Source organism: Brachyhypopomus gauderio, chromosome 7, assembly GCF_052324685.1.
Source record: "Brachyhypopomus gauderio isolate BG-103 chromosome 7, BGAUD_0.2, whole genome shotgun sequence".
Taxonomy (NCBI): Eukaryota; Metazoa; Chordata; class Actinopteri; order Gymnotiformes; family Hypopomidae; genus Brachyhypopomus; species Brachyhypopomus gauderio.
The window spans coordinates 11,816,744-11,840,495 of record NC_135217.1 but is presented as its reverse complement, the minus strand read 5'-3'; the positions used below and the strand labels follow the sequence as shown (position 1 = coordinate 11,840,495).

At 40.9% G+C, this 23,752-nt stretch overlaps 2 protein-coding genes across 4 annotated transcripts; both read right to left on the bottom strand.

Moving 5' to 3' along the window:
- Positions 1-3,758: 3,758 nt before the first annotated feature.
- LOC143518877 (serine/threonine-protein kinase pim-1-like) lies at positions 3,759-12,386 on the bottom strand. 3 transcript variants are annotated; one of them, XM_077011731.1, is made up of 8 exons: positions 9,301-12,386; positions 8,449-8,520; positions 7,673-7,846; positions 7,469-7,563; positions 7,068-7,118; positions 6,425-6,803; positions 6,144-6,320; positions 3,759-5,398 (listed from the first exon to the last, which is right to left on the bottom strand). In XM_077011731.1, exons 1-8 carry the CDS (start codon positions 9,380-9,382, stop codon positions 4,959-4,961), a joined length of 1,470 nt encoding a protein of 489 aa, XP_076867846.1. In that variant the 5' UTR covers positions 9,383-12,386; the 3' UTR covers positions 3,759-4,958. The 3 variants fall into 3 exon arrangements, with proteins under 3 accessions (XP_076867846.1, XP_076867847.1, XP_076867848.1); XM_077011733.1 differs by lacking the exon at positions 3,759-5,398 and adding an exon at positions 5,700-5,814; XM_077011732.1 differs by lacking the exons at positions 8,449-8,520; positions 9,301-12,386 and having other exon boundaries at positions 7,673-7,915.
- Positions 12,387-12,655: 269 nt separating this feature from the next.
- On the bottom strand, positions 12,656-23,728 carry gusb (glucuronidase, beta). Its single transcript, XM_077011729.1, has 12 exons — positions 23,430-23,728; positions 19,933-20,118; positions 19,302-19,483; positions 18,850-18,992; positions 18,465-18,652; positions 17,869-18,012; positions 17,476-17,654; positions 17,014-17,160; positions 16,030-16,111; positions 14,745-14,921; positions 14,406-14,541; positions 12,656-13,355 (listed from the first exon to the last, which is right to left on the bottom strand). The coding sequence occupies exons 1-12, from the start codon at positions 23,625-23,627 to the stop codon at positions 13,207-13,209; spliced, it is 1,911 nt and encodes a 636-aa protein (XP_076867844.1). The 5' UTR covers positions 23,628-23,728; the 3' UTR covers positions 12,656-13,206.
- Positions 23,729-23,752: the final 24 nt, after the last annotated feature.

Genomic DNA, 23,752 nt, shown 5'->3' with positions numbered 1-23,752 from the left:
CGTAATGTTGGTCCCAAGGGACAGGGCAAATTTGCTTTGGAAAGCAAATTTGCAAAGGAAGTTGCTTTGGCCATGTCCTCTGTCTTTACAGGCTCCTGGGGAAGAAGCGGCGGCAGCTGCAGATGGACCTGGACCTTTAAGCCAAGCTGCCGGTGAGGCTGGACCCCCAACCCCTTGGTTGTTCCCACCGACCTGGTTTCTACCACCTCTGACAACCTGCATCCCCCTTCCGGACCGTCCACAGAGGATGGGGCAGCCCCTGATGCTGGGGAACCCCGTCGGTCACATCGTATTACCAAAGGCATCCCACCAGAAAGATATGGGGATGCTTGAGGTCAGCCTGAGGACAGGCTGCGGAAAAGTGGAGGGGGATGTAACAGAATGGACTGTGTTCAGGGTGGGTGTAATGCCTTGGCTGGGACAATAGGGGAGCTGTGGCGCTGAGTGACAGGAATTGCCCAGTCTGAAATGATTGCTCCCCTGTCTGATGTTATTTGCTTTAATAAACCCTCAAGTACGTTCGATCTGTCTTGTTGCTCTTCGGTGGTGTTGACAACTTACTGGTGTCCAAACCTGGTGTTACATTTGTATACATCATACAGTGTGGTGTACAGAGGGTGCAACAGTCAGATATTAACTTGTGTTACATTTTGTTTTAACATTATCATTTATCACTGGCAGTGTATATTATAATGTAATATTTAGCATGTGATTACTGTCATTAGCGGCAAGCAACTTAGGATAATTAAATTACATGGATGCAAATAGCACACACTGCTGCATATACCCGGGTGCAAATAGCACACACTGCTGCATATCCTCCTGAGAACCAACCCATAGACTTGTCTTTTGTAGTGGACAATACTTTTATATACATAACTCTTTATCTTTTTTGATCTACTCTATAAATACCTGCTGTATTATAAAGAGGACATCCTGGGCTTTCGATTGATATGTCATTTGACTGGTTTGGTTGCTGGGAACCTCCCACTTCTTTCTCTCCAAAATGGCTTAGGAACAAGCACATTTTATGGAAGGAGGAAAGGTACGTCAAATATTATTGTGATTTTTCTCATGATATTGACACGTTTTTGTTTATGAACATGTTGGGAATTATATTTTTAATTCTGTATAACCTAACATTATTTAGGAATTGAAATATTAGCTTGTTTATGAATGTCCAGCATAATGGACACCAGGGTGATATTTAACTCCACACTGTTGTAGGGAACAGAACTGAAGCAGAGAAGATTCTCTACAGGATAGTTCAGGGAGACTCAGATTTGGAGCTCTCAGATGATGAGAGAGATGGAGATTATGACCCTGTGCCTGAAGAAAATGTGGAAGAGGATGAGGAACAGGATGAAGATGCAGGAGTCTCAGAGATGGGCACAGAGACAGAGGCAGAGACAGACAGTGATAGACAGGAAAGGCGTTCTCTGTGGACCAAGAATAGTGTGTGTTTGTTTCATTACTTGATTTAGTCAGTGCATACAGTAATTCATTCATATTTATAAATGTTGTTATTATAGACATGTCAATAAACAGAAACTCAGTGGATGAGCTACTTAGCTTTAAACTCTTGGTCCTTTAATTCAAAATGATGTAACAGAATTTTCTTCACTATCACTGCTGTTCTTTTTTTGTTTAAATAATTAGTGTTTTTCATTATAGATTCACACCTTTGCTACCTGTGCTTCCTGACTATGAAGATGACCCAAGACCAGGTGCTGACTGGAGTCCATTTCAATACTTTTCACAGTACATAAATCACAAAAACTTTGAAGATTTGGCAAGATTCACTAATCAAAGAGAGCTACAATCCAGAGGTATGTCTCTGAATACTACTGCTCAAGAAATGAAGATCTTCTTTGGTGTCTCAGTCCACATGGCCTGCCTTGGCTATCCCAGAATTAAAACGTTTTGGGCCAAAAAAACAAAAGTGCCAATTATAAGTGACAAAATGCCAAGAGACAGATTCTTCAAGATTAGAAGCTGCCTAAAGTTTGTTGATGACCTAGCAGTCTCTGATGACATTAAAAATACAGTGAACGTGAACGTGTGAAGCAAGGTTGTCTCAGCCTTCCAAGACCACAGAAGGCCTGCATTGATTAGCAAATTATACCTTTCACTGGTCGCTGTCCAGTCAGGCAGTTTGTTCCTGGCAAGCCAAACCCTACTGGCTTAAAGGTCTTTGTCCTTGCTTCTCCAAATGGCTTAGTGCTTGATTTTGAAGTCTTTCAGGGGAAGAATACATTCAGGGACCAAGCACACGGCATAGGAGTAGCATCAGTTCTGCGTATGGTTGAGACTGTTCCAACCGGGAGCCACTTGTTCTTTGACCGGTACTTCACCACAATTAAGCTCATGGATACATTGCAAGCAAAGGGCATTCCAGCGACAGGGACCATAATGACAAACAGAGTCCCAAAGGAATGCAAGCTACCAGGAGACAAGACGATGAAAAAGCAGGGGAGAGGAACATCAGTGTTGGTGGTCAGAAGGAATCCTGAGCTGGCTATCACAAAATGGTATGATAACAAAGCAGTGATAATGGCGTCCACTGTGCATGGAAGAGACCCAGAGGATATTTGCCTCAGGTGGTCCAAAAAAGAAAAAAAACATGTCCAGGTGAGAAGACCAGCAGTGATCAAACAGTATAATGACAACATGGGAGGTGTAGACTTATGTGACCGCATGCTGAGTTTTTACCGCATGTCGAACAGAACCACAAAATGGACAACACGTCTGATTACTCACTTTTTTGATGTTGCAATCACAAACTCCTGGATACAGTACAAGTCTGACAGCAAAGCACTAACCCGATCAGTGAAGAACACAGAACAGTATTTGGATCTTAAACTGCATCTGGCTGGAGGAGTTGTTGGATAGTCCAGAACTTGATGGCAACAATGAAGACAGTGAAGAAGAATATGAACCACCAACCAAAGTAAGAATCCCACAACCGGAGCCATCTGTGTGAAAATTGGAAGCCATACACATGCTAGAAATGATGGATATCAAGAATGCAGAGAGATGCAGAAACAACGGCTGCAAAGGAAAGACGTACATGAGGTGTGCTAAATGTAAAATGTTTCTTTGCATCACCAAAAAAAAAAAGAATTGCTTTATGAATTATCATCGCTGAAGAAAGCAAAATATGAAATTAAACATAAAGAATGACAACCTGTTTTCAGGGCAAATTCAGTTCATTGTCAACTTTTAAGTTTAGTTCGCTTTTCATACTAAACTGGATTGTTAGTCCACTTAATGATAGATTGCGATGATGCAGAGAGATGCAGAAATAAGGCCTGCAAAGGAAAAAATATCCAGTACATGAGATGTTCTAGATTTTAAAACTGTTTTAAGACTGAACTTATCATTCTACAAGCCAATTTGGTTCATTTTCATGGTTTAAGTTTTTTTTTCGATTTTTATACTAAAATGGTCTTTTTGTCCACTATAATGGACATGCTGTAAAATGAAAATAAAATAAACCAAAAAATCTACATTGTAAGTTGTGTTTTTTTTTAACCCTAAATAGTTAGGAAATCACAACAAAAAAAGAAATTGGATGACACTTTTTTCCCTGGTTCCCAGGAGGATATACCCGGGTGCAAATAGCACACACTGCTACTTACAGCCGGGTGCAAGTAGCACACACTGCTGCATATACCCGGGTGCAAATAGCACACACTGCTACTTACAGCCGGGTGCAAGTAGCACACACTGCTGCATATACCCGGGTGCAAATAACACACACTGCTACTTACACCCGGGTGCAAATAGCATGTGCCTTTAAATTATTATTAATTTCAGCTGAAATTAATTAATTTCAGCTGAAATACATTTTGGACACTAGCCGTCCAGCAACAGAGCTTATCATTAAAGATGGTGATGTCTGTCTAACACGTAAGGACTTCTGGAGTCTTGGATTAAACCGATGCATGGAATCTACTGTGAGTATATTTTTATGTTGCAGACTGTTTACTCAAAGAAAAATCTTAACTAAATTTATTTTGTTTGCATTTTACTGTTTTGTTTTTATAGATTGGGAATGCATGTTTTAAGCTCATCACAGAAGCTGCTCGAAGACATGTAATCCCAATGCAGGTTTTACTGGTAGCAGAGAAAGAGAGACTTTTTCTAGACTCTTTACTGCCTGATGGTTTTGGAGATGAGGCCTACAGAACTATATTTAGGTTGAGATAAAATAATATTTACTAAAGTAAAACTTACTTTATTGTCTCTATGGCTCCAGGTTTTAGGAAGAGCCTTGTTCTACGGCTCCAGGTTTAAGGAAGAGCCTTGTTCTACGGCTCCAGGTTTAAGGAAGAGCCTTGTTCTACGGCTCCAGGTTTAACCTTAGAAGTTATACGGCTCCCCTGGTGTACAAAGTACTCATTTAGAATTGCTAGGTGTAATGGAGTTTTCTTTTTTCCCCTCAGTATGCCCTTTGCCTCTGCACCAGTGCTCCATTTAACTTTAAAGAGGTCAGTGGTATTTATGATTGTAGAAATTCCTGTAAAGCCTTGTTCCATAGCCTGATCATTACTACATGTGTTTTAGAATGATGTGCCAGTAATCCGCCAGTGGTGGTGCATCCTTCTGATGGAAAGATTTAAAATAGAGGGGTATGGCCACTCTGATTTTTTTGGTCTTATTTGCATTATATCTGTACATTTAAGTGATACAGTTCTTTGATTCAACAGCCATGGCCAGAGGTTTGCTTTCTGGTGTGATGAGGCAAAGCAATTATTACAAGAGACCATTCACCCTCTTTTCAGAGTATCTGGGTCCATCAGTCCAGAAATTCCCCCTCACATGCAAACTGTTGTTAACAACTCAAAAGGATGCGGAAAAGTCAACGCGTAAAAATAAAGCACAACCGTAGAACATGGGGGGGAAAAAACCCAACAGAAAACAATGTGGAATACGCAACACGTGAAAAGGCAAAACTAACCCGTATAGACACGGGAGGAAAATAACAAAAGCAACTGAAAGAACACGGAAAAAACTCTAACGCGTAAAACGAAACCAAGGACGCCAGGGGAAGTTACTGGCCGCAGGCGAACACCGCAACAAAACAAAACCCTTCCCAAAATAAAAGAGTAACTGACAGGAAGTGATAAGACTGGAGGAAAACTTGAGATGGGCCAGAAGTGGCGCAGGAGGTAGATACTCGAATAAGTAAAAGGTAGAGAGAGGACAAGAGAAAGAGATAAAGGTGGCGAGACACCTTCACACAGGAACGCACTAGGACTGACTCGGTGCCTCTTATGGCGGTAGAAGGTGTGGCATCCCAGCCAGCCCTGACACAGCCAGCAAGGCATCATTAGGGCAGCTAGTGTGTTTGGTACACCTTTACTGCCTCCATCTGCTGCCCACAAAACTGAATCTATGGAATAGGGGGAAAAAAACCATTTAGAACTCAGAATAAATAGAGGAACAGTACAGATAGAACAATCCTAAATTGCATTTTCAATTAATAAAGTACTACATATAAGCATATACCACTTATAGCATTCAATTGTTATATAGTACACTATGCCTGACCCAGATTTTTCTGGTAAGCTCATCCAATATTACATTGCACCTTGCATATTACTCAATATCAGTGGCCCAGACTATGTAATTTTGCACTGATGGCTGCCCTCTAGTCTCATGCCCAGATCCATTTACCTCTACACTCCCTGTCTAACCTGACTTAGTTCTGAAGTCCTTCTAAAAACCACTGATGTGCAAGAACATCCTCGAGCACAGGACGTTTTTCAGGGTCCTTTTGCAGACACCATGTTATCAGATGGCGGCAGTCTATGTGTGTAGCAAAGGGATTAGTTGAGAAAGAAAATCAGTTACCATCTGAAACTTCTGATCTGACTGTTCTAATGGCTTATTCAAAGTTTTTAAATGACAGAACTGTACATAAACCTCCATCACTAACAAAAACAAAAAGACTGAACAAGTCTTTTTTATAATTTTAAGACTGTTACAAAATGTTGTATTGCCAATTCTCCATTCTTCATTAGTCCATTTTATCAATCTGTGGTTGTGTATTACATTACCATATGAAATAATTACATAAATGGTCATTTTGCAATTTAGACTTTCTAGTTATCTTGAAGATGCTTCTGCCTTTTCACCTCTGGATGGGTTTCCCTTGAAGCACAGGTGTGCCTCAACAATGTCCTCCTCCTTCTCAAAGGGCTCATCTCCACAGATAATACTGTAGAGGAGCACACCCAGACTCCAGATGGTGGCTTGACGGCCCTCATATGTCCTGTCAATCAGCCATTCAGGTGGGCGGTATACCTTGGTGCCTGAGACAACGAGAATAATCAGTAACAAAATAAGTTTATAATAGTCTCTAATTTGATCCCATTTTTTAACTTGAGGTGCACATTTCATTCCTATGGTGAATAACCTCCAAAGCGCGTGTAGGGTCCGGTCTTAAGCAGATCGCCACAACCAAAGTCGATCAACTTGACGTCAAGGGTGTCTGTGTTGACCAGAAGGTTCTCTTCCTTGACGTCTCTATGCAGAACTCCACGGTCACGGCAGTGAAGGACAGCCTGAACCACCTGACGCATGATCAGTCGTGCCAGTGGCTCAGGCAGTTGGCGTTCGTGCAAGTCCAAGTAATCAAACAGGTCCATGCAGGGGACGGGTCGCTCCAGAATCAAGATGAAGCAGCAGTCGCAATCAAACCATTCTAGCAGCTCCACAATATGCTGACAACGAGGTGGCTTGCACACCATCTCCATCAAAGCCACCTCTAGGGGGAGAGTGCGAGTTTCGCCGGGCTAAAATTAAAGCACAGGGTTAGTATGGGTTTGAAGGTTTATAGTGGAATTATGGTTAGCAGGTTAACATGAAAGGGATCTGGATTGGTACCAATCATTAGATGAAACCTGAATCTAAAAAGTGAACTGTTTTCCATTCGTGTTGGGAGGAGTCACTGAATGGAAAATTAACAGCTTTGCGTTTATAGTCCCTTTGCAGTTTTACCCATCTAAAAAGTTCCAGACATTGTTGCAATATTACATAAGTAAAGATATTGAACTTACAACAGTGATGAACCGCTCTGTGTGATGCTTTGGCACAAATTTAATGGCAATCTGGTCACATAAAAAACACAGCAAGTGAAGTTGTTTACACAAAACAGTCAGTACATTTACATATATCTAAAGGCTTGCAGATGGTAGCCACAACTTCTCGGGTAACTCATAAATCTGGAGTCTGATAAATACTCATCGACAGATTGTCAAGCTTATCACATTGTATCATCTGGATTTTTGCGTTCAAAAAGTGGAAAAAGGTCAAGGCACATTAGATTTGACCACTTGATTGCCATGTGAATAACAAAGGCTCTCTAGGGAAAACTCATAGCTCCTTTCAAAGTTCTAATCACAATCTAAAATAGAAATTAGGTCCCACAATCATTATTGTATTGTGTGCTGATGCTTACCTGTTTTCCATCAGCCTTGCGGACTCCTGCATACACTGAGCCGTATCCTCCTGTGCCCAGGAGATCTCCCACAGTGTAGCGTGACTTGAAGCTCACTACATGAAACAAAAAAAAGTTACATCATTGTACAACATAAGATTCAGTCAAAAAAAATTCAGCAGGGGTAAAATGCTGGTAGTGTTGAGGGTGTTACTCTAGACAGACCTGTGCACTCCTCCTCTCTCTTCTCTCTCTTCTTCTTCTTTGCCCGTGTCTCCATGGGGTGGGGTGCCAAATCTTGAGGAGCATCCCCTTTCCTCTTCCTACTCCGCCTCAGAGGTTCCTCTTCACGCCCTCGCTTTGCAGACAACTTGCAGCTTCTGCTCCCCTTGTGCTCAGCTAAAACGAAGAGAACACAACGTTTATGGAACCTTTAAGTAACATTAGGATTATTTTAACATTAGCCAATGGTTGACACAGCAATTGATTATATTTCAAATAAAATATAATCAAATACAAATAAATTTAATTGAAATAGAAATGCTAGTTGAAATCTTAATTAAAAAAAACACATAGACTCAGGGACAGTTTCTTTCCAAAAGCCATTACAATACTAAATGGGAATCCGCACAAACTGTGATTGTCTGTGGGCTGTGTGCCTTATCTGTTGTCCGAGTGTTGTATGTTTGGAAACCCCTTTGCACAATAGCGCTTGCACAACAGCGCTTATATGTTTGTTAACCCTTTTGCACAATAGCACCTTTTCTTCTTTGCACACTAATTTATTTAGGTTTTTGTCGATCATATGTTTACATATTGCACCTTGTTCTCATCATTATATGTTTACATACACTTTTAAGGAGCAGCTTTACAATCTCGTTATACTATGTATACTGTGTATGCTGTGTATAATGACAATAAAGGCTTTCTATTCTATTCTATTAATTACTGCTGTTTCCCCATGTTTTTCTGCCATTATAATTTTAAATGTGAGCATTTACCTCCGTGAGGGAAGGGTGCTGGTCCACAGGGATCCGTGTGGATCACTGTCTCTTGGGGGTTGTAGGGCACACCTGAAAATCCCACAGCAGGTAAAGTGAAACCCTGCACGACTCACAGTGAGGCTCAAATGCCTTGTAAGTGTTTCCCAATGAACAAGTAAATGTGTAAATGTAAATGTGCCATATTTTTGTCAATTGTGATTTTTTACACCGCAATCGAAATTCGTCCTCCGCTTTTAACCCATCTGTGCAGTTAACACACACACACACACCAGTGATTACTAGGGGGCTGTGGATCACACGTGCCTAGAGCGATGGGCAGCCCTAGCCCGGCGCACGGGGAGCAGTTGGGGTTAGGTGCCTTGCTCAAGGGCACCTCAGTCATGGCCTCAGGTCTGGGAATCGAACCCACGAACCTTCGCTCACAAGACCAATTCCCTACCACCATGACTGCCCCTGTGCCATGTGATGTCATTAGAATGTGGGGAGAATGCTTAAGAATTTGTGATGTTAGAAATCTGTTTATTTTTAAAAATGTTTATTTTTATTTGCTTTTTCCATGGCCACATGGACAATGTTAACACATGGTGGGATTTATGAAAATTGTGCTGAGTCAAAGAAATCAAAGAAATAACCCATGCTCCATTAATTATATTATTCTGTACACATGTAAAAAAGAGCTTGACAGTCATCAATAGAATAAATATTCATGTTATTTGTATACAATATATATGTATATTTAATTTTTAATTATTATGAATAAGCCTATGGAAATCCATACTCATAAGAACTAAATATACTTACATAGAAGTATAAAATGATGTACAGTATATGAAAATATATTTTTCTCACCATGAGTGGTAAAACCTGGAGTGAAGTGGTTCTGTTCCTGCCCAGGCCTTGGCTGGTCAGTTGTCCAGGGGTAAAAACTCATTCTCAAGGTGAAAAATAGAAAGGATAGAAATATAGAAAGATATAGAAAAAATAGAAAGATCTGGGATTGTAAATCAGATCTTATTTGTAAGATTTGTAAGGATTGTAAATCACAGAGCAAAATCTCATGTGACCAGTTCTGAGCTTTTCAGCATCAAAATTGAAATCCAAACATTCCACCTTCCCAACCAAACATTCTAAACCAAACATTCCAAAGTTGAGTAGCACATGTGATATCACAATTTCCAATTTTTTAACCAAAACACCAAATCAGCCAGGCTGCTACAATAACCTGATGCAGTCTGGCTTGTACCCAAAGGGTTCATACACCTTTTCTCTGGTCAAAGTCAGGCACTTTCAGTGTCTATTTTCAATATTTTACAGTACCTTACAGCTTAAGTGATTTACAAATAAGTGATTTTTGAGACAAGGGACAAAACAAGTCTGCCAGATAAAACTCAGATTTGGGGTTACAAATATACATACATTTGTTTTTACATTTAACCAAAATACAAACCAGGGCAATGTTGGCACAACAACTTATGGTTTTACATAGTTGTATACCTCTACAACTAATTGAGAATGCTGCAGCACGACTGGTCTTCAGTCTCCCCAAGTTCTCTCATGTGACTCCTCTGCTACGCTCTCTTCATTAGCTTCCAGTAGCGGCACGCATCAGATATAAAACATTGACGCTTGCTTACAAAGCCAAAAATGGACTGGCCCCTCCCTACATGATGTCCATGGTCAAAAGCCGATCCGTACAGCGAACACTCAGAACCTCAAGCTTGGCTCGTCTCAAAACTCCATGCTTAAGGTCTCACGGAAGACAAAGGTCCAAACTATTCTCCGTCCTGGCTCCAAGATGGTGGAACAATCTTCCATTAGCTGCTAGGACTGCAGAGTCTATTGCTATCTTCAAGCGTAGACTGAAGACCCACCTGTTTGTTGAGTTCTTACCAGAGCACTAACTCAGCTGATACCACTTGCCGTTGTTCTTAAATTGTATGTCTGTCTATGGTTATTTGTGCTTGTTGGCAAACGTCTAACTTGCAAAACACTAAGTAATGACACTGACTCCTGTAGTTTAGTAGTAGTCTGACTCAATGGTATCTTGAATTCTGGCCTATCCGTACTATTACCTGGGATGAATTCTGTGATCAGATTCAAAGCACTTTGTAAGTCGCTCTGGATAAGAGTGTCTGCTAAATGCCATAAATGTAAAATATAACATGTATTTAGCTTAGGATTATTTAGGATCTTTTCATCTGTTTATGAAGCAGTAATGAATCGGGGCTCATGCAGGATAAGATGCATTCTGTCCATATTTTAGGGGTATTTTTGTGGAGGAAAACTGTTTAGGTTGTTTCTGTATTTGCCAAACAGTGTTACAAGGACCAGTACAAGAATACAGGAGGAAAAAAAAATGGATAAAGTTGGTTGTCTGGAAACCAGCCCAGCGTACATATACCACAGAGAGCAGTACAAATCGTGTTATTGTGTGGAATTGGTCTACCATTAAAACATTCCCTCAAATATGGCATCTGTTCTGACCCTTCATGTTTTTGCTTTTTAAACAGGAGATCTGGAAATGTTACCACATCCCATCCCTATGTTCACCAGAGCTCATTTTACACAGCCTTCATTTATAGCTGTACATGTCTTAAGTTTACTGAGACTCCAGTACTACTAACACATGTACTATAACCCCAGGAGGTCAATTTTTTTTTACAGAGGAGGTAAACTTGTTACAGTATTACAGTGCAATACAAGAATCTTTATTGAAAGTCCAAAACAGATGGCTCATGTTTTAAAAACATTTTTACATTACAATAACTTAGAAAACCCCTGTATATATTCAAAGCAATTATCTATACCAAATTCGTTTACAGTGATGGAAATCCTGAAACCGTATATCATTTTAAGTAGATCTGCCATTGATGTACAAAGGTCATCTGTAGACCTGAATTTAGTTGGTTTTTTAGCTGTTACCAGTGACTGGTAGCTGCCTTTGTGGAATGAGATGCATGTATGGAACCACAGAAGTCATTGACGGTGGAACAGCATTTAGTATCTCAGAGGAAGCCACCACAGGCCATACAGGTTGTCTGAACTGGTTAAACTGGAATGAGAAACAGCATTCAGCATGAGAAGTATTAATAGCCGAGACGCAAATGAGGGGGAAAACTTGTAAGCCTTTGTTGGTCTTTCAATATTTTTATTATTGAAAGACCAGATGGTAAATGTGAAATGGTGAAGAAAACCATTTACTTTCATACACAAATAAACTCAACATCATCTTTCCTCACTCAAAATGGGTACAGCTCTCTGCATAATTCCCATCTTGCAAAAGTATCATGACAACAAACACCGTCTGAATTTGTTAATTATTCTGTATTTAAAAGGTTTAGGTACCAAACATCTCAAGAAACATTTCAGGCTCTGAAATCAGTATCAGTGATTGGAGGTGGAATGTTGGAGATGTTTGGAATGTTTTGCAAACAATGATGCCCTTTGGTACTTATGTCAGCAAGGACACAACAGGCAAGCTCCATCATGCTCTCAAAACAATGCCACCCCAGAGAGGTCATGTCCAGGGCCTTGTTTTGATCTTGATCCCTGTACAGTCCCCTCTCCTCCTCACCGTGAACCTCAGTGACTGTACGGCAAACTATGAAGCTGGTCAGCTCAGTATGAGAGGGGAAACTTTCACAAAAGCACCTCACGCGTGTCGTGATATTTTGCAAAAAGTAAGGACCACGAGCTTGGTTCTACAAAGGCTGGGAACAGAGGTTTCCTCTGGACTTTCCTTTAGCTGTATTACAATTGGGCAGAAAGGAATCTACCTCTATAAAAATAGCCCACTCTCAATAAGGGGCATACACGGAGAACATGAACATACAATGTGGCATTTAAAAATAGCCTTAAGTGTTGGTGTAACCTGCCATGCACCACACACCCTTCCAGCATTTTGGTCATGCATTTGATTTGTTACTGCATGAAAAAACATCCCTAAATTCAAAACCAAAGCCAGAACAGCATTTAATTGGCCCTTAAAGAATGACCTTGGTGAATTGTCAGATATATCCAGTTTTAAACATAAGCCAAAAAGAGTCGATCTGCTAAGACATATCTGGCACGTCAGATTTGTTTTAGATTGATACTGGAGCCTTGAGACTAACAGTCAACAAGAGAAGCAAATATCCTCCTGTACAGCGCCCTCCAGAGGCCATGGAAGCAATGCACGTTTACTAAGTGTGCACAATAAACAAAATTGCATACAAATTCATTTAATGTGGTCAGTCAGGAAACACTAAACTGACGTCATGAAATCAAACCCTTCGCATGCTTTCTTCACGGTCTTAATTTATGTATTTCAATTTGAAGTATTTCTCAAATTATTCAAAATGGGCCCAGATTTTGGTTTGTTTTAGCTGAAATAGCCCTGGACTATGGGTTAAATTATATGTAGTCTTATCTGAGAATGAACATAAATAAGAAGTGCAGAATGTCTTCTGTGCATGTGAAACAGCCCCTGTGACATTTGTTAGGAAGAAACAAAGTGGGTGTGTGGACAGGCTGGAGAGACGTGTACCGTGTAAATGTGCAGAGGTGATTTTCCACACAGACAAAAAAAATCCATAAACAAGACGTGATGTATTTGCTGTTAGATTGATGGCTGCTTGACAATTTTGCAGAGCATTGTAATAATGTCTAAATTGTTCACATAACCATTCGTTTAAAGTCACTTATGGAAGGCACAAGGTGGATTTTAACAGTGTCAGTTTACACTGTTCAAACTTCCAGCCCGCTGGGTAGTGAGGATCACAGGCAGGGGTATCTTTCCCATGTGGGCGGGACACCTGTCTCATTGGCGATGCTCCAGTAGCGCTCTCTCAGGAGGAAGGCCCCTGCTTTGGGCTGGCGCTGACGAGTGAACATGCCCTTCTTATTTCCCACCACACGGGTGAGGCCTGCGGGGAGAGAGGGGGGGTTACGGATAAGAATCTCCTTGTTTGATCGCTCACCAATTATATCTGCTGGCTAGCCATCAACGTGTGTGTGTACCCTTCAGCTGCAGAAACATGACATTCTTATTTTCAGTCAGCAGGTGGCCAAAAATGCAGAGTGAACAGTCGCAAATATCCCATGATGAGAGTGACTAACAGCCTCGAGAAGGAGGAGATGGCTAATTTTGGTTGGGCTCCTTTTTAGACTAGACTATTATTTTCATCATGCATATCGAAGTAAGAATGCAGTCCAGTTCAAAAGGCTGACGTGAAGTAAACCTTTCTAGATGTTTAGACTTCTAAATTTGTTATCTTATATGATAAACCAGATGATCAATATGGTAACCACTGATTGAATAATGAGTTTATATACAAATGTGAGGTTTTAGTCAGTCATGTTGTTCCCTTTTGTACTCTAAAATGCATGTGCCCACCCACCCACATATAACCACATTAGAGAGAGCGCGAGCGAGCAAGGGGTTTGCGTTGATTTGTGTGTAATACCGGTCAGGCTACAGGACGTTCTACAGGACGTTCCAATTCTGGAATTCCGACTTTGTTCACAGGATTTCCTTTCACTCCGCGGCTTACTTCCAAGTAGCCTAACTGGCCCCTCCACACTACGAACGCGCCCAATATGCCACAGATTATGGCACTTCTTAGCTGAACATGTATTTAGTTTCCACTCAGGTCTGCGCTATAAAGGCCACCTTTATTTCAAAGTGACACTTTGACAATCCTGAAAAAGACTCAAGGTATCTAAACCTTTTCTAAATAGGTCTGGTCTAAAAATGACACTCCATGATGAATCCCCATTGACATTTTAAGACTATGTTTAATCTGGCCTAAGACTTAGTTTAATCTGGGCCTGGACAAACAGGCCAGAGATTATTATTTTTTTTTTTACATAGCTTAACATACACCTTCAAACATCCTCTCATAAGCTTATGATGGCGAGCTAGTGATTTAAGGGGCGTGTTAAAAAAAAAAAAGATGAAAACGGCCATTCCTGACCCTGAGCAGTCATGAAGTCAGCAAAGTTCCAGATGAGCTCTCCCACGACAAACTCTTTCCTCTTCTGGTCGAACACTTTGTGGTAGTTCTGCAGGACAGTCTTCTGGTACTCCTCAGTGAACATGGTTGGGGGATCCTGTAGGGGAAGTGCAGCGGAGTGTGTAGTTTTAACACAGGTAACAGGGTACGGCTGACCTAGCTCAACTGCAAACAGTCCTGCTGCTGGAGGGGTTCATATTACAGTTTTTGACTACAGGTTCCACTCCACTGAGTATATCAGCCTACAAGTGAATCAGAAAATGGCAGTTCTGTCGGCGGGTGAGAGGGAGGCGTCCTTACGCTGTGCAGTCCGGGCACGGCATCCGCTCCGTACTCGCTCTGTATGATGGGCTTCTGGTACTTTCCATACCAGTCATCAAACTGGGTGTGAAGCTGGATGGAAATTACCTCCAGGTGGCCGGGATCGTGGTACCAGGAGAAGTAGCTGTTCACACAGATCACGTCTACATAGGGGGCCTGCGAAAAAGATTACACTTGAGCCATCTCCTGAAAACACTCCTACAGTAATCAAACCCTTTTAAACCTTTGATGCATCTGCACAGACCCAGGAGGGTTTGGATATGCAAGCAGGTTCCAGGGGTGATGGTGGGAAAAATTCCTGCACCTGAACTTTTTCTGAGCGGGGGTGCTTCTTGCATGAAGCTCTCGTTTTTATCAGATTCACTACCGCAAAAACATAAGCAATAAGATTACCTGCTTTAAGTAGCCTAGGTATGTGATCGGTGGAGAGATTATTCAATATAAATAACGATAATTTGTAGTGAAATATAGAAGTGAAAGTTTATAGCATGGAATACTATATTATAATATATATACTAGAATATTCAAAATGAATGAACTAATGAATATTTAATAATTATTCTTTAAATTAATTAATAAATAAGTCAGGTAATTATGGTGAAATAAAAAACCAAATTTCTATTAATATTCTGAGAAAAAGCAGTAACCTAAAGATTCTTTTAACACAATATGTTGTCTTGTACGTATGCATGATTAATTATTCATTCATTACTGTTATTAAAATTATAGGATACAAGACAACTCAATTCGCAGACATGTCGGTACGCCGGAATTCCGGCGTGGCGCCTGAAAACTATAAGGCCTGAGGTTCATTTAAAGAAGCGTTCACTTCCATGTGAATCCTTCAAACTGCCGAGTGTCGAGGTTGTATAATATTCCTAGATATGCCGTAACCTTATGCTGTGCTGAAATACTACAGAGACTGAGGTAACCTGATGTTGATGTCGTGGCAGCTTTGGTGTGTAAGAAATGAGGAGCTCTGCAGAATGATCATTGTTCTACAACAGAAAGTGTCCAAAGTGATATTCTATGCCATTCAGTAAGACTTAGGGTAGGTGTAGTGCAAAGCATCAACATTTTCCATAATAATCAGTGATTTCACGTTGAGACCAATCCATAAAAAATCTAGAATAATATGGCCTGCAAAACCTGCAATTTATTGTGATGTAGGAAAATGTACTAACTAAATAGTTTGCAGAGTATAAAAGCCAACAATTAAATTATATGTTCAGAGTGTGCTGTGCTGCAGTGGAGAGAGACTCACCCCTTGGTCTCTGGAGTAGTTACTGTCTGTAATGAACGTCACAGGTCTTGAATCCAGAGACTTCGTACGAGCTACAAGCTGCCTGCAAAAATAAATTAAGGAAATGACAACAAAGCAAACAGATAAAAACATTTATACTGTAGACAACTGTGCATGATGATAAAAAAATAATTAATTTTGGGTAAAAACATGATTGACTGAAAGACAGAACCACCAGCCTGGTGTTTCATTGCTGGTTTCTCCAGCCAGCTCCAGAGTACCAAGTGAGGATGGCTTCAGTGGCATGATTAACACATGTATATGTAAAAAGATCAAAAACACCTATATCTAATGTGTTTAATGTATACTAAGAAAGCCTGACAAATGGAAATCATCAAATTTCCATCACAAGATACAGTCATGAACTTGTGTGATCACAGCCAGTTTGCTCACTAATGGGTCTTTGCCATGCCAGTAAAGCAGGATGGGTCCTGTGTGGTGTCCTATGACTGTGTTCCACCTGTTCTGTGTAAATGATGGCTTGATGTGTGCTCAACTAACCTGAGCACAGTCACCCTGAACAAGACCAGGCCTACACACGTCCATCTCCACATGACATAACACTACCAAAACAACCACCTCACATGACTGGGACACACTGCATGACATTTGTGTGCACAAATCTGCCAATGCAAATGAGTCCACGCCAGTGCGGACAAATGACTGCGTGACTGAACAGGAACTATGACATCAGAACCTTTTCTTTCTTGAACTCTTCTGTGTATCAAATGTCTGGGATGCTACTGCCCTCTGTTGTCCTCTTACTGCTCAGACCTTGGCATGCGTTTGAATTTGTGGTGAAATGAAACCTGGCTGTTAACGGTAGACCTCTCATCATGTGTCTTGAGCAAATCTGAGCCACTGCCCAAGTAACTACCATTTCATAAAATTTCACTGACGTGCTTTATATGCACATGCTTAACATTAACATTTAGGTTCACGTACTTGAAATAGGGGCCTGCTGGGGGCATCTCTGCAGCCGGCTCATTGGCCACAGACCACATGACCACAGAGGGGTGGTTTTTATCCCGCCTCACCAACTCCTCCATGACAACAAGGTGATGGTCCAGAGAGGCTGGGGCAAAACTGCGTCTGAAGACAGACACACAAAACCCCTTGAAAAACCCATGCATGGTCAGTCAGCTGTAGAAGTCAATGGTTAACCAACAGAGTTGGCAATGGTGCAAACAAACAGTTATGATGCAGAACATGAAAAATTCAGGGGAACCTCAAACACTTTAACCAACAGTAACATAAGTACATAATCAGAATTCCGATCATTAATAAACTTAAAAGATGAAAGCTTACAGGATCACTATTCCCACAATCATTGGAGTTAATCTGACCACCGATTTAAAGAGAATGAGCTTAGCCTGTTGTAGTCATGAAAGCGGTGTTGAAGCATACATGTCTTTGATGCCCACACCCGGGCACTCGTCTATGACCACGATGCCCAGGCGGTCGGCCATGTCCAGGATCTCCTCAGCATACGGGTAGTGACTGGTGCGGAACGAGTTTGCACCCATCCACTTCAACAGGTTGAAATCTTTCACGATGAGAGGCCAATCAAAACCCTTCCCTCGAATCTATGGCACAGGTGCAAATATTCATGCTCAAGAGGCAAAGAGGACGAGTCATCCTTCCTCCATGTGATGATGACAACTGTGTCCTTGCATGACTCATCTGAACAAGTTATTGTCTTTTTATGTTGAAAACAAAAGTAAACAAACACCGTGTCATGAGGAACTCCTTCACCCGGCGGCTCTTTCAGCAGCTCTGCTGCCCCCTGCTGGTACTCACGTCCGAATCCTCATGCTTGTTGACTCCATGGAAGTAGAATGGCTTGTTGTTGATGAGGAACTTGGATGTGGTGACGTTGACAGTGCGAATGCCCACAGGTAGGGTATAGATGTCCCTGTCCCCACTCTCAGCCTTGAGTTGAACCTGAGGGGAAGCAGGGCCCGGGCAAATCATGCATCTGACGGCAAAAGAGCTCGATTCAGATCAGCTCCATTCAATTATAGAAATGTGTTTCATTAATTCATCAAAAAGCAAACGTTGACCTTAAACCGACAATGCTCTGAATTTTTGTATACAGGCCAAGAACATGCAACAGTCAATGGAGAGAGAAACACAAATTTTAAGTTATGTTTAAAGCATTTTGGTTTAGCAAAACTGTTAAATGAAGATATTATCAAACAATGCCCTCAGGTAGGAGTTATGAAGCAATGTTTAAATTACCAAAGGCAAAGGGCATCAATCATTCATTGACCTCGGTAGCCCATTTTTGTCTGGGACTGGGTTTAACCTTTGTCTGAATGGCTGCTTTGTCTGGTAGCATGGATCACCTCAAAGCCCCCTTTCACCTCCGTCAACACCTGCTTTCACCCCCTCACCTCCATCAAGTACATGTAGCCCGGGTTGGCGTGCATCAGGTAAGGCCACCAAAGATTGACCTTTGGAACTTCGAGAATGCCCGAGGTTCCGCTGGCACTGGCCACACATCGCCCGTCTTTACTCAAGAGTGCCACCGTCACAGCGGGCTGGGCACTGCCCACCACTGCCACGCTGTAGTTCACCATCCCTACAACACAGGGAAAAAGCCAAAAACTTTAACTTTCACTGGGGTGTGATCAAGGCAGTGGCAGACTTAAGCATACTGGCATGTTGAAGCATGTTCAAAAAGGGCCCTTTCATGGAACCCTGTTCAATAAGAGGTTTGTTGTTTTGCCACTTTTATTACAAAAGCACGGTGATGTGAAGAAAAGGACCGTCAGTTACCTGTACTGTCCAAAAAGGTTGTGTGCACTGTGATGTCATCGATGTATGTCTGTGGAGTTGTGTACAGTAACACCGATCGATGTATTCCTGCATAGTTGAAGAAATCAAAGTTGGTGTTTTGAATGAAGTAGCCTGGTGGGTACCTGTGTCCAGAAAGAAAGAGCAATTATTAACGAGACTCTTGGGAACGGTGTCTGTATCAGGACTGATGTCACAACAGGACATCACCAGGGTAAACATATCCAACTGCCACACACCATTCTGCTTAACAAAAAATGGAAGTGAGATATAAATATAACTTGCACGTTCAGCATTTGGAAAATGGTTTTAAACCACAGTGACTTACATAGATTTATCATGGAGTCATTGAAAACTGCATTACACTCACAGATCCAGCATGAGGTCAATTAACCATTAACTGCATGTTTTAAAAGCTTTTACACAGGTCTTACTTGCTGCGGTCAGTCATGTACTGGATGGTTCCTGGCGGAAGAGTGTGCAGGTTCAGAGTGTTGTTTACAGCGATGGTAATTCGACATGGAATGTCTGCATCTTTCCGGATCACCGTGCCAACTTCTGCTTCAAAAGGAAGATGGCCGCCCTCATGCTCGGTCACTAACACCCCATTCACCCACTGTGAGCATGAAAGGGGGAGGATGAATGTTCAGTTCAGTTTAATTGAGAATATCAGATACTAAACCTATAAAAACATAATTGTCCAATCATAGCCCAGAATTAATGGCTGTTTGATTTGGTTGTGATCAAATCACCCCCACACGACGCAAGTCAAATTCTTGTGGGATCCCACAAGAATGTAAATCTTCAGGTTACTATTCCCTACTAGACGAATACGAAGGCTGCGTCACTCAAACACAGATCACCAATCAATCACTGTCCCCAGTAGTCTTTTCTTTATTAAACAATGCCCTCACGGAGTTATGAAGGCAACATTTAAATCATTTATTGTCCTCTGTAGTCTTTTTTTATTTGGGACTTAATTTAACCTGTCTGAAAGGCTGCCATCATCCCAAACCCACTTCTCACCTTCACCAGTACCACACCACACACACGTGCTGTACTTACAACCACAGAATAGTAGTGAGCACTTCCAACCCTGAGCACAACCCTGGTGCTCTGGTCCTGAATCCAGCGCATGGGCAGCCACACCTCCTTCTCATACCACACCCAGCCAATGAAATCCCTCAGCTGAGCATCCTGAGGAACATCGTTGAAGCTGGATGGTACAGGCATGTCAATCACAGGACCTGTCTGGAAGCAAAGATACATGCACAGGAGTCCGACAGAATGACAAGGGCAAATTGCAAAACACACTGATCACACTACGACTTTGGCCCAGCATACTCGGACCACCGTTTCTTCACAGACCCAGTCATTCTCTAGTTAGCCATCTTTCTATAGTTTCTTGCCCATTACACCACATAATGAATCTTGCAATAACACAGAAAATAAATGTCAGGACATGCAAGTATTGCAAAAACGCCTACAATGCCTCTTCTGCATTGAAAAACTAAAAATATACATGGTGGTATTTATCTACACACAAAAAAAAGAAAAAAAAAGTTTTTTACTTGGTATATAGCTACAAAACTAAGATCAGTGTAATAATAATAATAATAATCTTTATTTGTATAGCACCCTTCATACACACATGTAACTCAGTGCTTTACAGAATAAATAAAAAAGAAACATTAAAAGAAAAGATAAGACAAAAGGAAAAAATTAAGATAGAAAGGAAACGAACACAATAAAATAATGTAATAAAGTGAAAAGTAAATAAAATGGAACAGATTTAGGGTTGCTTAACTAAAAAGCAGATCTAAACAGGAAGGTTTTGAGACTCTTAAAGCTGTGTAGGGATGAAATGCCTGAGCTCTTCTGGAAGAGAGTTCCAGAGCTTTGGGCCATATTGGCTAAAAGCACTCTCGCCAATCTTTAATCGGCTTTTAGGAATCACCAGTAGATTACTGTTTGAAGACCTGTGAGACCTGACTAACATATCTAACCATCATTTCACTGAGGTAAAGAAGAGCAATACCATGAGGACATTTTAAAATCATAACTAGAACCTTAAAAATCTATTCTAATGCTGACAGGGAACCAGTGCAGTGATTTTCTCCTTCAGGTCAGAACCCTTGCAGCAACATTCTGAACTCGCTGTAGGTGAGAAATAGAGCTCTTTGGAAGAGCAGATAGAACAGCGTTACAATAATCTGGCCTTGATGTGATAAATGCATGGACAAGTTTTTCACCATCAGCAGGAGAGCATATCTCAGACCTTAGTGATGTTTTGGAGGTGAAAATAAGCTGTCTTGCATGTAGTGATGTGTGATTTGAAGCTGAGCTCATGGTCAAAGGTGACTCCCAGGTTCTTAACACATTGCCTGGCATTCAGATTCATTTGATTTAAATAAGTCTGGACATCATTCCTTTGTGGATGACTTCCAAGAACTAGAACGTCTGTCTTCTCTTTATTTAATTGTAGAAAATTGTCAGACATCCATGTCTGAATATCATCTATGCAGGTTCTAGAGAAATGTAAAGTTGAGTGTCATCTGCATATTGATAACTAATACCATGTTTGTTAATGATATGTGGTAACAGAAGCATATATAGGTTGAACAGTAACGGCCCAAGAATTGATCCTTGGGGGACGCCACAAGTTATTTTTTGATGTGTGGAGAAAGAGGTACCTAATGCAACATAGTAATCATGCCCAGTTAGATACAATCTAAACCAGTCGAAGACTAAGCAACTAAGGCCTAGCCAGCTCTGTAGTCGATCAAGAAGTATTTCATGATCAGTGTCAAAAGCGGCGCTTAAATCTAGCAGAAAAGGGACAGAGTTTGTCTGTATCCTTATTCAATCTCAAGTCATTTACTACCTTAACTAGTGCCATTTCAGTGCTGTGGAGAGCTCTGAAACCAGACTGAAAAGTGTCAAAGTAAATCAAATAAATGACAATCATTCAACTGGACTGAAACTACTTTTTCAATGATGTTGCTAAGAAAGGAAAGGTTAGATATAGGTCAATAATTAATGAGGATTGTGGGATCAAGATTTCTGTTCTTTAATAGTGGACTAACCATTGTGGTTTTTAAAATGTTAGGGAACTCTCCCAGTTGCAGAGACTGATTAACAATCAGAACTTCATTAACTAACGAGCTCAGAACCTGCTTGAAAAAAAAACATGTTGGTAAAGGGTCCAGTTAACATGTAGAGGATTTTAGTGATGAAATCACATCTAGTAGTGTTACCATGTCAACTTCTTGGAAATAAGACATATTTAAGTTAGGCTGAGTAACTGATATAGGGGTTGATAGTCCATTAGTGCTTGTTGCTATGTTCTGCCTTATAGTAGTAATCTTGTCCCTAAAAAAATATAGCAAACTACTCACATTTTTTAACTGAAACAGTTTGAGGGAAGACACAGGAGGTGGGGTTTACTAGCTGATCTATATTTCTGATACAGGGCAGCTGGGTTATTATTGGATGAATCAATTAACTGCCCCCAATTAATCAATTAAGATAGAGAAGTAGTTTTTCCATGCAGATTTCGCTTCACTGTTGTAATTCTGCATTGTTGTTTTATAAATATCAAAATGTACTTGCAATTTTGAGCTTGACCAGCGTCTCAGCCTGCCTACAATCTTGCCTAAATTTTAAATAGATGGAGTGTTTCTACAGGGCATCTTAATTTTAGTTACCTTTGGTGCCACAGCATCAATACAGTTCTTAATTCTGTGTGTGAATGTTTCAACTAACTCATTCCCATTTTCTGAGAGAGGAGGGAGGGACTGCATCATGTCTATGAAGAAGTCCTTCCAAGACGGAGAGATGATAAGAGGCATGTTGAAGCCGCTGATTCCTTGTTCCGAGACTTTAAAAACAAATATCTTCAAAGCTTTCCAGCTATCTCGGAATACAATTTTCACGGAGCTCTGAAGCCATGGCCGAGAATTTGACCCAGCAAGTTTGAAAGAATACTGCGGCCTGCGAGTGTTTCTCGCTACAATTAGACGAGTCAACAGATGCAAGACACAACAATATGTATTGTAGATGAAACTCAAATTCAATTAAAATTAAAAAAACGATTTATCCTAAAACGGAAAGAAGGAAAGAAAGAATACACAATATTAAATAGTAATAATAACAACAACAACAACTTAAATAATGCCAATATAGAAGAAATACATTTATGTTTTGCAGTTTTATTGTAGGTAGATCATTTTGACTTGGTCATCTTATTAGCTCGCAAGCTGAAAATGTGTGGGCACCCCAGCTGTACGCAATCAAGAGTTAAGCATCCTCATGAATTCTGAAGTGATTGGATTTGTGGATAAATCTACATGAACATTAAAATCCCCAGCAATTAAAACAATCAATTAAAATCTTAGAAAGCATTTCTGCAAAATCTTCAAGAAAATCTGTATGTAGTCTGGGAGGATGATGGATAACAATCAAAAGTAGTAGTGTAGTAGCTAGATTATAGAAATAAAAAATGTGTGCAGGGCACAGTTAAGAAGCTCGCTAACAAATTCACGCCCACAAATGCATGTTACCTCTGCCAGCGGTCTTTTGAACCAGGCTTTCTCGAAACCCTCGTTCCTGTCCTGAGAAAAGTCTGCTCTGAATCTCCAAAGCCCGTTAAGTTCTTTTATCTCTCGTGAAGGAGATTCTTGCGGGAAGAGCATTCCTCCGTCCAGCGAAAGACACAAATTCCATACAACAGTCAGGCACGCAAAATGCACCAGCCACATGTTGAAACGTTGGCTTTACAATGGTACAAAACGCAAAGCCTGGCGGTTTTTATAGGGCTCAAAGCAGCAGCTCGCCTTTTCCTTCCGCTAAAATCACATGACACATGCATCACATAACTAGAGCA